The sequence below is a fragment of the Papio anubis genome, chromosome 15 (assembly GCF_008728515.1).
Source record: "Papio anubis isolate 15944 chromosome 15, Panubis1.0, whole genome shotgun sequence".
Classification (NCBI taxonomy): Eukaryota; Metazoa; Chordata; class Mammalia; order Primates; family Cercopithecidae; genus Papio; species Papio anubis.
Genome location: NC_044990.1, coordinates 91,458,946 through 91,474,518, shown reverse-complemented (window position 1 = coordinate 91,474,518; position 15,573 = coordinate 91,458,946). Strand labels below are relative to the sequence as shown.

At 55.0% G+C, this 15,573-nt stretch overlaps 1 protein-coding gene across 1 annotated transcript; it reads left to right on the top strand.

Annotated features, from left to right (window-relative positions):
* The first annotated feature begins 1,534 nt into the window (after positions 1–1,534).
* Positions 1,535–12,808, top strand: ATP4B (ATPase H+/K+ transporting subunit beta). The gene is made up of 7 exons (XM_003914097.5): positions 1,535–2,683; positions 5,791–5,919; positions 7,330–7,443; positions 7,894–8,093; positions 9,266–9,322; positions 10,486–10,587; positions 12,076–12,808. The coding sequence occupies exons 1-7, from the start codon at positions 2,572–2,574 to the stop codon at positions 12,235–12,237; spliced, it is 876 nt and encodes a 291-aa protein (XP_003914146.2). The 5' UTR covers positions 1,535–2,571; the 3' UTR covers positions 12,238–12,808.
* Positions 12,809–15,573: the final 2,765 nt, after the last annotated feature.

The following is a 15,573-nucleotide window of genomic DNA, read 5'->3' as shown; positions in this document are numbered from 1 at the left end:
TTTTTAATTCATTTTTAGAATTTTTAAATTTTTTTAGCAGAGATGCCCGGGCTGGTCTGGAGCTCCTGGTCTGAAATGATCCTCTCACCCCAGCCTCCCAATGCTCTGGGATAACAGGCATGAGCCAAAACACCCAGCTTTGTATTAATTCATCTTAAAATCTTCCTCATTCTTTGTGTGATGAGTGGTTATCTACTGAAACCCAGATGTTTTCATATTATTTAATCCTTCTCTTTTTATTGGCTTTCTCTGACCCCACTTCAGCAGCAAAAGGGAGAGGCTTCACCTTGTTAACACCATGTGGGGCTAGAAGTCTAGGTTTCCCACTGGAAACCTTTGCGTGGGCTCCTGAGGACTGCTGGGTGGGTGGGTAGGAGTCCTGGCTCTCCATATGGTCTCCACCGACACCACAGTGGGTGGTGGCCTTGTCACCGTGTGGTGGCCACAGTCCTAACTTTCCACTAGGCTGTGTCTGACACCACTCAGGTGGGGGGAGAGAGGGGTGACCAGTGGCTACCAGATGTGGGTGGGATTCTGGGCCCCCCTCATTGTCTGGCACCCAATTTGTATGGAGCACCTAGTTCTATGTTTTCAGAGCAAGCTCTGGGGAAACTGCCCTCTACCAAGGTCTCTGGCCCTCCTCCCTACACGCATGTGTCCAGAAGAAGGTCATTCTGATAACGTGTACAGTTCAGCACATGTACCTGCTTCTGGAAATTCAGAGACTACATTAGGAAGACTAAATTCAAAGATGCTTAGAAAGAATTCATACTTTGTTCATTTCAAGAGCATCTATATACTTCACAGACAACAGCTGCTGCATACCGGTGTTGTCAGACCCCTGGCACTCTGGGGTCCCAGGGCCACAGGCTGTGAACAATTAGACTGTGGCCTACTGCCAGACCCTGTGTTTTTATTGCCCTAACATTCCAAAGTCAGAAATGAGTACAATGTTAAAGAAAATGCGTAGGATGGGTCCATTAAGAAATTATGGCTGGGTGCAGTGACTCACACCTGTAATCCTAACACTTTGGGAGGATCCCTTGAACTCAGGAGTTCTAACCAGTCTGGGCAACATAGGGAGACCCCATCTTTACAAAAAAATAAAAGAAATAAAAATTAGAAATTAAAAAAAAGAAAAGAAATTATACGAACCCAGGTTAAAATGATGTCATTCCATTTGAATTTTAGGGCAATTATTTTGCAAACTCTAAATTATCCTAAAAAATTACAGCAGCATAATGCCTTCAGGGTTTTTCTTTCTTCTAAGAAATGAATTTGGTTACACGGGTCCCTGAGAGGGACGGCCTAGAGGTGACAGTGTGGGAAACTCTGCATGTAATTCTGGACGCACAGGGCTCATCATTTCAGTTGACTTCGATTCATATTTGTCAGAAGGCCTCTGAGCACGTTCCATTTGCCCTGCATTCCCGTCACCCCCTGCAGAGATGGGCGCTGCGGCCAGCAGGCAGCAATGGCATCCGACATCCAGGACCCCCGTCTCCAACAGCGAAGCCTCCGAGCCAGGATTCTGTAGTGCCCCGCACAACAAGACTGCCTGGGAGCCCTCCATGTCCTGGTGCTCGGCCCCATGGGCGAGGGGCTCAGGCAGAATCCCCGGGCAGAAGTGGGCAGTAATGACTTCACGGTCCCTGCCCCGGCCCTGTGACCCCAATGCACTGCCCAGACCCCCCGGTGACCCCGAGGTGCTGCCTAGGCTGAGCACTCCCCACCTGGACCCTGCCTTACTCCCTCCCACCAGCACTGTGAGAAATGCAATGTGGGGCCCCCAGGACTCGCTGGGCTGAATCTGTGTTCAGCAGATGCTCAGGGCTCCTGTGCACTTTATTTCAGGGTCCTCTAGATTTAAGGGCTTATATTTATGAATTCCTCCATAGACACAAAAAATCCTAAAGGGCCCTCCATGCCACTGCCCTCTGGGGATCTAAGAGGATATTGCTGCTCTGAGTGAATCTGGGAGACAGAGGAGCCCCCGGGGACCCCTGTGTTCCCTGCTGACCCAGCTCCAGCTGCCAGGCTCACCCTTCCACTGGGCGACCCAGAATCGGGCCGGCCACAGCTGGGGACCCAGGGAGCCGATCACCCCTCACTCGCCTGCCTCACACCCTCCCAGGCCAGGGATGCGGCCCCAGTAGGCTCAGCCCAAGGTCGTGGACACAGTGGGTTCAGGCCGGCTCTGCTTTGACCTCGATCTCTCTCCTGAAGGAGAGGAGGGAAGGGGCAGGGCCTGTGAGTGCTGCTCACCCGGGAACGTGCCCTCACCGCAATCAGAGCAGACAAAGCTGAAGCCAAGGGCGTCCCAAGAGCAGCGGGGTGAGGAACGCGGGCCTGGCCCACCCCAGGGGCAACAGCCGGGCTGCACTGGGCCCCTGGTGTTTGGTGAGGCGATGGCCAGCGCTGATAACTCGGCCCTGGACTCTCCCTGGAATCCTTCACCTGCCGTGCCTTTGACCTCTGGCAGAGGAAACTATAAAGCCGAGGCGGGTGTCTGGTCTCAGTCAGGGCGTAGGGGGTGCAAGGAGCAGGCGGGAGGCTCCCAGGCCAGGGACGATGGCGGCGTTGCAGGAGAAGAAGACGTGCGGACAGCGCATGGAAGAGTTCCAGCACTACTGCTGGAATCCGGACACGGGGCAGATGCTGGGCCGCACCCTGTCCCGGTGGGGTACGTGAGGGGGGTGGGCCGGTTGGGTGCATGGAGGGGGCTGCTCTGAGAACGTGGCCTCCAGGTGAGCTCAGGAGGAGGGGAGCAGAGGGCCCCTGACAGTGAGACCCAGATGCTGCCCGGATGGCATGGATGGGCTTTGGCCAGGGCCTCACTGGCCTCCCAGGGAAAGTGAGGGTCCCCAGAGCATCCTGAGTGGACCTGGAGCCCCGACTGCAGAACGTCAGTGGAGGGCATCCACAGACTGGCCCCAAATTCCAGCCATAGGCCTGACAACAGCATTTTAAAAGTATGTTTCCAGTGAATCATTTTTAAAAGAATGTGAAAGGTGGCCATGGCGATTCCTTGGTCACACAGATTCACTCAATAACCTGAATACGGGGCTCTGCCGAGATGCAGCTGCCAGCCCCTCTTTCTGGGACACCTGCTGGCGTCCAGATGCGGAGGTGGGGAGTAAACCAGGCCTGCCTCAGCCTGTAGCACCTGTGCCTTGTGTGAGGTCCACCCTGCGGGGTCCTGTCCCTGTGGCTGCGCAGAGGTGCGGGCAGCCTGGCCCTCCTGGGAGGAAAGCAGATGCCTGGGCCTCCAAGGCCACACAGGCGGTGGAAGCATCTGCCTCTACATCAGGACTACCACACCCGTTCCGGGAAATGCCCTCACCCCTCACGGGAGAGTCTGGAGGAAGCACCTGCCCGCTCCCACCTCCCCCGGCGACCCCTGAGCCTCAGATGCAGCTGCACTGTCTGGCCAGGTGCTGGCCCTGGCTCCCAGGGAAGGTTGGGCCCTCCTTAGTCCCCATGGTACCTGGCTCTGGGGGTCCCAGCGCTGAGGTGGGAATGCAGAGCCCCAGGCCTGTCCCACCTGTACGTGTAGCTGAGAGGTGGCAGGAACACCCGCGACACACTGCCAAGCCCCTCACACTCACCGCAGTGCTGGTGAAGGCCGCGGCCCTTGCTGGAGGCTCCGCAGTATCAAGGGGCACCAGAGCCCACTGGAGCCACAGTGCATTTGAAATAGAACAAATACCCCGTTCTTGAAGACGAAGGGACCGGGGGCGGGGGTGGAGGCGGAAGGGCCTCCTGGGCCAGGCGGGGCAGCAGAGCAGGAGACCAGGTTGGGGAGGGAGCTGAGGGTGGGGACTGGGCCGGGGGCTGCCGGCCAGGCCCTTGGAAGCCCCATCTTCTGAGCCATTCTAGACGCTAAGACTCCCACGTGCCGCCTCCTGGCTGCAGGACCACAGAGAACCTTCCGGAATGGTCTCACTGCCCGGTTGGTAGACGTGGCCTCTGTTTAAGTATAAGAAAGTCTTAGGGCCCCGGGAAAACACAATTCAAGTGAAATGACAAAAACAAAAGGAATAGGACACGTTATGTTTACTAATGGGAGGACAGGTGCGGGTGTGAGAGAAGCAGAGTGAGCAGCATCTAGCCGGCCCCGGGAGCTGGTAGGAATGGGACTCTCACCTCCCAACCCCTCCCCTGTGCACTGCAGTGTGCCCTGAACACCGTGGTGCAAGCGGGGGCCCAGGAAGTCCAGGAAGCACAGCCCACTTGAGCCTGGGCCCAGCCAGGCCAACCTCGGGCTCCTAGCTGGGAGGCAGGGCTGAGCCACCTGGTGGAGCTGAGAATCGCCATGAAGCGGGTCGGTAGCCACTGGGGAGACACGCACCGCCCACGTCTCTACTGTGCACCACAGGCCCCAGGGTAGACCCACAGGACCCGCAGTGGGGAAACGGAGACCTCTGCCTTCACGGCGTAGGTCCCTGGGGGGCAGGCGGCCAAGTCAAATAGAAGCCACAGCAGGAGTGACCTGAGAACACTGAGGCAGAGACCTGCAGGGCCAGCACCAGGGAGGTGCCAGGCATGATCCAGCGAGAGAACAGAACCCTCTCCACCACCACTGGTCCCACGTTGCTGAAGCTGGAGACCCGAAACTGGAGACTGAAGCCAAGCTGCTGGTGGCCACAGGCCCCCGCCACACGAGAATGCTGCTACCAGGGACGCCCGGCAGGGAAAGGAGGGACTCAAAGTGGATGCCAGGTGAGCAAGACCCAACCCTGAGCCCAGCTGGTGCTGAAGGGACCTGGCTCAGAGACCTGCGCTGTCTCAGCTCACAGGAGGGGCCCCCCCAGAAAAGGACACACGGTCCGCAGGCCACAGCCTCTCATCACAGCTCAGAGCTCCGGCCTCTTGGCCCCATGCTCCCTTGCTTCTCTCTGACTTGGTCCCGCTCTTTGGTTGTGTTTTGGGTCACTGGAGAACAGCTCACTAAGCAGAATCCACGTCACATCACCGGAGAGGAGGAGGAGGCCCAGTTCACTACAGACTCTTCCCAGAAAGAGAAAAGCCGTGGCAAACACACAGCCGTCCTCTTCCTGGCGGTGTCTCCGTGCAAATGCCTGCGGCGATCCACACAGGCGAATTTATAGAGACAAGACAGCATCCAGGAGCCGCCTGTGTCCAGGAGCCGCCCATGGCCGCGGGGACGGTGGCCTCCGTTAGGCTCTGACTCTGAGGGGAAGCTCACAGGAGGGTCTCAGAAGCAGATGAGATGAAGCCACACCCTGAGTGCCCAGTGCCCGTGGATACCCCTGCTTCTGAGAAGAGCCATCTCCAGGGCCTCCCTTCCTCTTCCTGATGTCCTTGTGGAAGCAGGGCCGGCCATGCGCTTCCAGGCCACACTACAGGTCACCATGGGCAGGACCTCACCTCTCTGCCTCAGTTTCCCTTTCTGTGATGGGGAGAACCAGAACTCCCCTCTCAGAGGGCCCTTGGCTCCTGCTGGAGCTGGGATGGTGGCACAGCCTTGGACACATCTCGAACAGCAGCTAGAGTGAAGTCAGCTGGGTGCAAGGGCCTCGGGTCGCAGGATTCTGCCTACGTGGACATCGAGACAGGCAAACGCAGAGGCAGAACGTGGCCGGTGGTGCAGGGCTGGGAGGGGAGTGCAGCGACGGTGGGGACGGGGTTTCTGTTTTAGGGGAAGAGAATGTTCTGGAACTAGGTAGGGAAGATGGTCACGCTACATCATGGACGCGCTCAAGGCCATCGAATTGTGCGTGTTAAAATGGCCGACGTGGTAAATTTTGTGCCTGCCTTGTGTCGCAGTGTGGATCAGCCTGTACTACGTGGCCTTCTACGTGGTGATGACTGGGCTCTTCGCCCTGTGCCTCTACGTGCTGATGCAGACGGTTGACCCGTACACGCCCGACTACCAAGACCAGCTACGGTCACCAGGTAAGTGCCGGAGATGCTGCCCCCATGCCATGTGATGGGCTAGGCTGCTGCCTCCTGGGCTCTGGAGATGCCCAGGGGGACCCGTGCCTTCCCCAGAAATGAAGCCCAGAGAGGCCAGCCCGGCAGCCCCAGGGTGAGCCACACACCCCAGCAGGTGCCCCCGAGGGCGGCCCCCAGCCCCTGAACTAGCTTTAAGAGCAGCCCCAAGGCCTAAGTGGCCCCTTAGTTTCTTTCCATGAGGAAAATGACCCCAAATTATAAAATCTGACTTTGGCTTTAGTTTTAATTATGAAACAGAAGGGTTTTGTTATAGAGACAAGTTTTTCCATCCACTTACTTCCTACGCTCGGATATGCACATGGAATGTTTCTGCAAGGATGTACAGGAAACGGTTTCCAAGGCGCACACCCGGGAGACCAGCAGAAAAGAGCCTGCTGGTCACCTACACATCAGCAGGGTGCAAAAACAGAGGAATAGGCATCCGAGTTGTCAGAGGCCACAGGACAGACGTCCCCGTCAGTGTGCAGAGCAAGTGCAGAACCTCCTTTTCCCTTAGACCCTGCTGAAGGCTTTTATTTTAAACCATGTATAGATGTTATTCTAACAACATCCACAGAACAGTAACACCTAGCCTCAAATATAAAGCCAGCAGCATCCACAGGGGATCAGCTAAGCAAACTGCAGGCTTCACACAATGAAACCGCATTTATGGAAAGAATGAGGTGAGTTGACGCAAAATGACAGAAAAAGAGGCTCCCAATCGCATGGGAAGTGGAAGTGTGTAGCGTGCGTGGCCACTGGGAATCGAGTGGTGTGTGGATGGTGGGCTGGTCCTAAGGACCTGAAGCAAACACACGTTTCTGCATCTTCTGTGTTTCCACAGAAACAGGAGAGTGTGTAAAGGATGCACATTTGACAGTTCACGTCGGGAAAGTCGACGGTTCTGGGTTTAACTCCCCGCTGTGTGCATCCTGATATTCAGTTTTACAATTAACACGTTGTTAGACCACTTTTGTTCTTAACCAAAACCAGTGAAGACTTTTCTAATGTGTGTTCAAATACAATTTTACATAGAAACCCAGCTGCAGCCTCTGGATTAGTCATCACCTAACAGAGCAGGCACCCAGTGGAGAGAGCCAGCCACCCCCGCCGACCCCACCACAGCAGCCAGCCAGGTTTCAGGGCCTCTCACACCCCAGGCGGAGCCGGGGCAACTCCCAGGAGGGCTCCGGGCCACATTCTAACCGTGCTGTCCTGGGGGTCCTTCCTTCCTGTGCTGCAGACAAGTTTACTCCGAGGAGGCTCCAGGGTTGGGCCACAGCCTCGGGCGTATCCTCAGCCACTTCAGAACTGATGGCTTAAAAGTGGTGAGCATTTGGAGACACTAAACACAAAGGTCTCTCTCTCCAGGGGTAACCTTAAGGCCGGATATTTACGGGGAGAAAGGCCTGGAAATTGTCTACAACGTCTCTGATAACAGAACCTGGGCAGACCTCACACAGACTCTCCACACCTTCCTAGCAGGTAAAGCGTGAAACATCTCCACAGCTGCGACTTTTTTTTTTTTTTTTTTTTTTTTGAGACAGAGTCTGGCTCTGTCGCCCAGGCTGGAGTGCAGTGGCCGGATCTCAGCTCACTGCAAGCTCCGCCGCCCGAGTTTACGCCATTCTCCTGCCTCAGCCTCCCGAGTAGCTGGGACTACAGGCGCCTGCCACCTCGCCCGGCTAGTTTTTTGTATTTTTTTAGTAGAGACGGGGTTTCACCGTGTTAGCCAGGAAGGTCTCAATCTCCTGACCTCGTGATCCGCCCACCTCGGCCTCCCAAAGTGCTGGGATTACAGGCTTGAGCCACAGCGCCCGGCCAGCTGCGACTTTTTTTATAAGAAACTGGCACTCAGGGCTCAAGGCCTTCCTGGGGGGCAGCCGGGCATCAGGGCCAGGGCAGGACAGGGCTGGCAGGTGCGTCCATCCGCAGGCTACTCTCCAGCAGCCCAGGAGGACAGCATCAACTGCACCTCCGAGCAGTACTTCTTCCAGGAGGGTTTCCCCGCTCCCAACCACACCAAGTTCTCCTGCAAGTTCACGGCAGATATGCTGCAGAACTGCTCAGGCCTGGCGGATCCCAACTTCGGCTTTGAAGAAGGAAAGCCGTGTTTTATTATTAAAATGAACAGGGTGAGTACTGAGGGTCTCCTTCCGGCGCACTACAACAGTGCGGTCAGGGCCTCTCACTCATCCCCACCACAAGGAGTGCATGTGTCCCGACCAGGGCTTGCCCAAGCGGGAACAAGGACTCCGGCCTCACCACCCTGTACCTTGGTTTGGCACACACCTGTCCCGTTTGGCTCTTAGACACAAATTTAAAACCACTCGTCAGACACCAGCACATAGCTGGTCCTCTAAAACACGTGGAAACACATGAACAGGGGTCTCTGTGAGGCCAGGGCCCCCTTCAGGGCGGCCAGAGATGCCAGGGCCAGGTAAACGGGTCTCAAGTTCTGGAGTCAGGACTGGGAGGGGTTTAGCACCTTCTAAAGCAGAGGCTTCCAACATGGGACCAGGGGCCCCTCGAGGGGTGTGGGGAGGTGACCCCTGAGCCAGGCTTGAGCAGGGCAGATCCTGGCCAGGCAGAGGGCTTGGGGCCACCGCTCCATGGACCAATCAGCAGCTCTGTGCTGGGCCTCCGGGCAGCTGCACTGTTCATTTCCCACTTAACAGGCTGTACACTTGTGCCCTCCACACCTCACGGGTCCCTCTGTCAGCCAGGGTCTCAGCACTGCTGGCATGGAGGGGCTGTGACGGGGGTCCCAGCAGGGCGTGGTGGCCACTGTGCCCGTCTCATGGCAGCTGCCACCCTCGGAGCACAGCAGGGGATGGCTGGGGCTGGAGAAGCCCAGGGAAGAGGTGTGAGGAAGGGGGCTGAAGGCACGGGTGGACCAGAGAGAGTTTTCCAGAATGGCTGTGCAGAGCAGTGGGCGGACCCAGCCCTGCTGCGAGGCAGGCCGGCCCGTGCTCTGTTTCGGCACTCCACCGCAGACCTGGACACAGTTCGAGAGCTAAGATCACCCTGCCCCAGCTCTGCCACCTGCCAGCCACCTCCTGAAGCCTGGGCCAAGCGGCCTGCTAATGGGTGGGTTGGGGGAAGGCTGTGGCTCCAAGTGATGAGTTAGTGACACCTATGGGGATTCCTCCAAGGGAAGCCGCAAACCAGACCAAGGGCCCTTCTCAGTCCTGGTCAGAAAGCCCAGGCTGGGGCTGGCCAGGTCCCAGCTCCACGGGTGGGTGCCGCTGCACCTCACATGGTGGTGGGGGTGGGGAGCGGACACACTCAAGCTTTTCCCTTCTAGATTGTCAAGTTCCTCCCCAGCAACGGCTCGGCCCCCAGAGTGGACTGCACCTTCCTGGTGAGTATGGCCGCACGGTGGGCAGGGCTGCCCCAGGAAAGGAGCTTGTCAGGGTCGTGCTGGTTCACGCTGGGCATGGCCCGCCTGGTTCTCTCCAGGAATGTCGGCCTTGGCCCCGTAAGCCAGATGTAAACACCACTGAACCATCAGCACAGCGAGTTCCACCGTGGGGGTTAAAAACAGCAAGGGAAACACGGTGCTGTTTTCTCATCATTTTGCTTCCAAACGCATCTGAGTAGCATATCACCAGCACGTTTCAAAATGCTTGGTGGCCATGTGGAAAGACCAATGTACATCTACCAGTTCTGTTCTTTTTATGTGCTTCTTTACAAAAATATTCCAGCTTGCCAGCAGCTACAGTTGTTTGTGTTTAGTATACAGACTGCTAAGAGTTGGCATTGATCTCAGGCTAATTCCAGGCTTTTCTTCAAAATTGCTTTTTAAGTCAACATTTTTTAAAACTAAATTTTTTAAATTAAATGTTTTCTAAGGTTTGCTTCCACCATTACACCCAAAGGCAAAGGTTTCACAGCATGGTTCCATTACTGCGTGGAGCCTTCCCACTCGGGTGTCTGAGGGAACCTCACTTCCTTCGAAGCCTCCACTTTCCGTGTGGGCTACGGGGGTTTGCTTTTCCTTTTTCAATTTATTTGGGCCACACTGTGGCTCCTGAGATTCTAACAGATCCAAAGCACCCTTCAGCTGTTTGTTGATGACCCTGAGCTACCCACTGAGCAAGTCTCTGCTTCTGAAATGAGAGGGCCCCAATCTCACAAAAACACGTGTTCACTTGTCCCTCTCACACCAACTTGTAACCCAGTTGTGGCAAAGCAGCACATGCCACTGAACAGTGGCCATCCTCGAGTGTGGACAAGCAAGCAGACTCCCAGCTTCACCCACCTACATCATCCTTCCAACACTTCAAGTTGTTAGAAGCACACATTGAGGGGTCACTGGGCACTTTGCATGCTAACAAATCATATCCTTGCTGAGATCTCAACACTGAGTATAAAGATTGCATCTAATTTATGCTAATTATGCAATAAAGCGTTTATGCAAGCACCTACACAGTGCACATGTGCACACATGCACACAAATGCAACACACAGACATGGGCACACACCAGCTCCCACCAGACTCAGACAGTGGCCTCTCCTCCCCAGGACCAGCCCCGCGAGCTCGGCCAGCCGCTGCAGGTCGAGTACTATCCTCCCAACGGCACCTTCAGTCTGCACTACTTCCCTTATTACGGGAAAAAAGCCCAGGTAGGTTCCTTCCTTTCACGCTTCCCTCACCACAGCTATTGAGTCCTCTCACACTTGGCCAAAGGAAAGCAATAAGCACCTTCATGTATAAAAATGAAACAAAAGTGAACAGTCTGCGTGTTTCCCAAGCCCAGGTTCTTGTATCTACCTGGAAACATTCCTTTCATGCAACATGAAAATACAACTCTAACTGTTCTACCTTTTTTTTTCTTTTTTTTTTTTTTTTTGAGACAGAATCTTGCTCTGTCATCCAAGGTGGATTGCAGCGGTGCAATCTTAGCTCACTACAGCCTCAACCTCCTGGGCTCAAGTGATCCTCCCGCCTCAGCCTCTGGAGTAGCTGGGACCACAGGCACACAACACCATGCCCAGCTAATTTTTGTATTTTTTGTAGAGAAAAGGGTCTCAGTATGTTGCCCAGGGTGGTCTTGAACTCCTGGGCTGAAGCACTCAGCCTACCTCAGCCTCCCAAAGTGCTAGGATTACAGGCATGAGCCACTGCGCCCAGCCTAATTTTTCTACTTCCCAGATCCTCTAAAACAACTGCATATCCACTTCAAAGACTTTCCTCCACGTCACATGCTTTTCCTGTTTCATTTTTTTTTTTTTTTTTTTTTTTTTTTGAGACGGAGTCTCGCTGTGTCGCCCAGGCTGGAGTGCGGTGGCGCGATCTCGGCTCACTGCAAGCTCCGCCTCCCGGGTTCATGCCATTCTCCCGCCTCAGCCTCCGAGTAGCTGGGACTACAGGCGCCCGCCACCTCGCCCGGCTAGTTTTTTGTATTTTTAGTAGAGACGGGGTTTCACCATGTTAGCCAGGATGGTCTCGATCTCCTGACCTCGTGATCCACCCGCCTCGGCCTCCCAAAGTGCTGGGATTACAGGCTTGAGCCACCGCGCCCGGCCCTGTTTCATTTTTATGTTCATCATCATAAGAGTTTGTAGTTGAGGCCGGGCGCGGTGGCTCAAGCCTGTAATCCCAGCACTTTGGGAGGCCGAGGCGGGTGGATCACGAGGTCAGGAGATCGAGACCATCCTGGCTAACATGGTGAAACCCCGTCTCTACTAAAAATACAAAAAACTAGCCGGGCGTGGTGGCGGGCGCCTGTAGTCCCAGCTACTCGGAGGCTGAGGCGGGAGAATGGCGTGAACCCGGGAGGCGGAGCTTGCAGTGAGCCGAGATTGCCACTGCACTCCAGCCTGGGTGACACAGCGCGAGACTCCGTCTCAAAAAAAAAAAAAAAAAAAAAAGAGTTTGTAGTTGAATTTACTCCTGGTATTGTCTGTCCCCTCCAGACCGTTGCTCTCCATTCTTACATGAGGGGATGTTATCTCAGCAAATTCCAGGGCATGCATTCGGTCACGACCAGCCTTACACAAACGAGCTGCTCCTCTGCACCAACCTGACTGTTGACACTTCCCTTGCTTAGTTTTCTCTCCTTAACTTCAGAGATTTTTGAAACACCTGTCCTTTCCTCACTCCCACTTCAGCCTCACTACAGCAACCCTCTGGTGGCCGCGAAGCTCCTCAATGTCCCCAGGAACGCTGAGGTCGCCATTGTGTGCAAGGTCATGGCAGAGCACGTGACCTTCGACAATCCCCACGACCCGTATGAAGGGAAAGTGGAGTTCAAACTCAAGATTGAGAAGTGAAACGGTTTGCGCAGGGGTCCTGGGCACAGCCTGCGGTGTCGCTCATGGACGCCCTCATGGTTGGGCTTCCCTTGTCCCTCAGCTCCCTGCCAAATCATACCCAAAGTGGTTTAGAGCAGCAACGGTGTTGTCAGTGTGGGAACTCCAGAGAAGTGCCCACATGTGAAGGGCCTGCTCGCGAGTATCAGTTCTTCCTTCTTGAATTCTTACAGTTTTTAAATGGAATTTGCTGCTATAAGAATGTCCAGCTGACATGGGAACGCCAAGGCAGCAACTCTCTAATTTACCAGGTTGTAAAAACAATTCGTCTTCTCCTGTGTAGACATCACTTTCTTATTATAATTTATTTTTCTACACTTCAATATGAACTGCCCACATTAATATAAAAACTATTAATGCACTGATATGAAACACGGCTTACACTAATGACATTCTGAATTCTTGCTTTTAAAATCGCAATTCCTATGTTGTAAACATAAAATACATTAAAGTTATTCTTATTGTATGTAAAAAAAAAAATCATGTGTTTCCTGATATGGGAGAAAAATTAAACCAAACACTTCCTTAAAAATCTCATTCTAAAAGTCTCAACTGCAAGTCAGGGAAATTACAAAAACCATGTTGGTGTGGGTTTGTCACCTAAGGATGCTCACAGCTCCGGGAGGCAAACAGTGGGGAGTGAGGGTGTTGGCAACCTGATGGAGTTTAAAACAATTAGTTACAAACACACTTCTCGTTCACCAGGAACAAGTCTCTCTTGCAGTTAGCAACTCTAACCCTTTCAGAAAACTGAAATGAGAACATTCTCCCAAACAAGCAAACCTGCTCTTGCTGAAGGCGACGGGTTGCTCACCCAGAAGGCAGTGTGCGCCCTGGGTCCCAGTTCCACCACTGAAGGCCACAGGCTGCTCACCCAGACAGCGGCGTGAGGCCTGGGTCCCAGTTCCACCACTGAAGGCCACGGGCTTCTCACCCAGACGGCGGTGTGAGGCCTGGGACCCAGTTCCACCACTGAAGACACGGGCTTCTCACCCAGACAGCGGTGTGAGGCCTGGGACAGTTCCACCACTGAGAAGGCCAGGGCTTCTCACCCAGGCAGCGGTGTGAGCTGGGACCCAGTTCACCACTGAAGGCCATGGTTGCTCACCCAGTGGTGTTGTGCTGACCCTGGAGCTGAGTTCCCACCACTGAAGGCCACGGGCTTCTCACCCAGGCGGTGTGCGTACAGGCCCCAGTTCACCACTGAAGGCCACGGGCTTCTCACCCAGACGGCGGTGTGCGGCCTGGGCCCCAGTTCCACCACTGAAGGCCACGGGCTTCTCACCCAGACGGCGGTGTGCGCCGTGGGTCCAAGTTCCACCACTGAAGGCCACGGGCTGCTCACCCAGACGGCGATGTGTGGCCTGGGTCCCAGTTCCACACGCTCAGTAGCGTGGCTGTTAGTGCCCAAAGGGCCCCAAGCACAGCGACTGACACGTGGAAATCCATCGACCCCCAGTAGATACAAAATCCACGAAAAACGGTGTCTGAAGAAAGATTACAAACCTTGCAGATACGTTGTAAGGTTAACGAAATCAATTTACGGACGGAAGGCGCTGTACCCAGCATCTCCACTGCTTACTCCATCGGTAAAAACTGCTGGCAAAGGTCTCGGCACAGACGTGAGTTTACCTCATGGGACGCGTGGCCACACTCACAGTCTGTGCTTCTTGGAGGGAGGGGCTTGTGTGCAGCTGACGCCGCTGGCTGCCACTCAAGCTGGAGACAAGGTGGAAGCACAGCTGCGGCTGGACGTCTGAGGCAGAGGGCGGGACGTCTGAGGCGGAGGGCGGGACGACTGAGGCGCAGGGCGGGACGTCTGAGGCGGAGGGCGGGACGACTGAGGCGCAGGGCGGGACGTCTGAGGCGGAGGGCGGGACGACTGAGGCGCAGGGCGGGACGTCTGAGGCCCAGGGTGGCGTTTGCCGGTGGCGCAACACCAGTGCGGAAGACGAGGTACCTGCAGGAGGCGTGGGAGCTTGTGGAATCAGGTCCTGAGCCCAGGACGCTCCATTATGCTGGACAGTGAAGATTCACAGAGAGGGAAGGAAATTAGGGGCTACGCGCCAAAGACTTAATCTGAGTTTTAATTTTGCCTTTGAGAAGTCAGTGGAGCGCTCTTTCAGGAACCCGGAAGGCAGAAGACAAGTCCTTGACTGACCCGAGGCAGTGCGGGAAAGGGCGGCCGTGCCAGCAAGGTTGTCTGCGAGCCCAGGGTCCTCGAAGACAGCCGCCCCGCTCACTGGGGACACGGGAGGAAGCTGAACCGGGAGGCGGTCATGCTCCCAACCAGGAGTAAAACGGCGCTGCCAGGCACAGAAACGAAGTGGGCGGTGACACCAGAATATTCCAATGAACGCAGCCCTCGACGGTCTTAAGCCTCACATTCAGATCTCAGGTTCATTTTTTTGCACATGGAAAATCAGTTTTCCCAATACCAACACTCAGGCTAATATGTGGGACACCTGGGTCACCTCAGTAAGGTCATGCCATGCTGAAGGTCAGAGGTGACACCACCTCAAAGTGACGGTGAGGCCATGAGAGTTCATCCCACCCGACTGTCAAAGTCCACCCAGCTGGAACCCAACACGCCTGCCACGTGTCCCAGGGCCACCCAGAGCCCCCATCTCCAGGCCCTCACAGAACCCTAGCCTCCACCTCCCTCCCCAGACTCTTCATGGACACCAAAGCCCCCTTCTTTCTTTAGAGGCAGGGTCTCTCTATGCTGCCCAGGCTGGCCTTGAACTCCTGGGCTCCAGCAATCCCACCCACAGGGCACCCCTGTGCCCGATCAGAGCTCCTTCCTGATGAAGCCGGGGGCTGCTCCCGCCCCACCCTTCAGAATCACCAGTCCTAGTTTCAGCCCCAAGGCTTGGAGGGAACCACAGGCACAGGAAGCTCGCCACGGGAAGCCACGGTGCACCCGCAGGTGCTGGCTGCACATGCACCCAGACGGAGCGCTCTGAGGCACGACTGCCCGCTGTTTTATTAAGTTCCACAACCCTTGAGATGCTTATGGTAATTCAAGATTAGGAAAAAATGACTCTTCTAAAACTAGTCTTTTATTGGAATTTTCAGTGATTTAGCCAACTCAAAACACTTAGCTCTCCTTCATACCTTGTATGTCTTTCCAATTTTTTTTTGTGGCAAAATACACATAACATAAAATTTACCATCTTAACCACTTTTAATGCACAGTTTGGTGGTGTTGGGCACATTCACAGGGTCCTGCAGCCATCACTGCCATCCACCTCCAGGCCTCTCCATCCTTCCAAAGAGAAGGTCGGTCCCATTCAA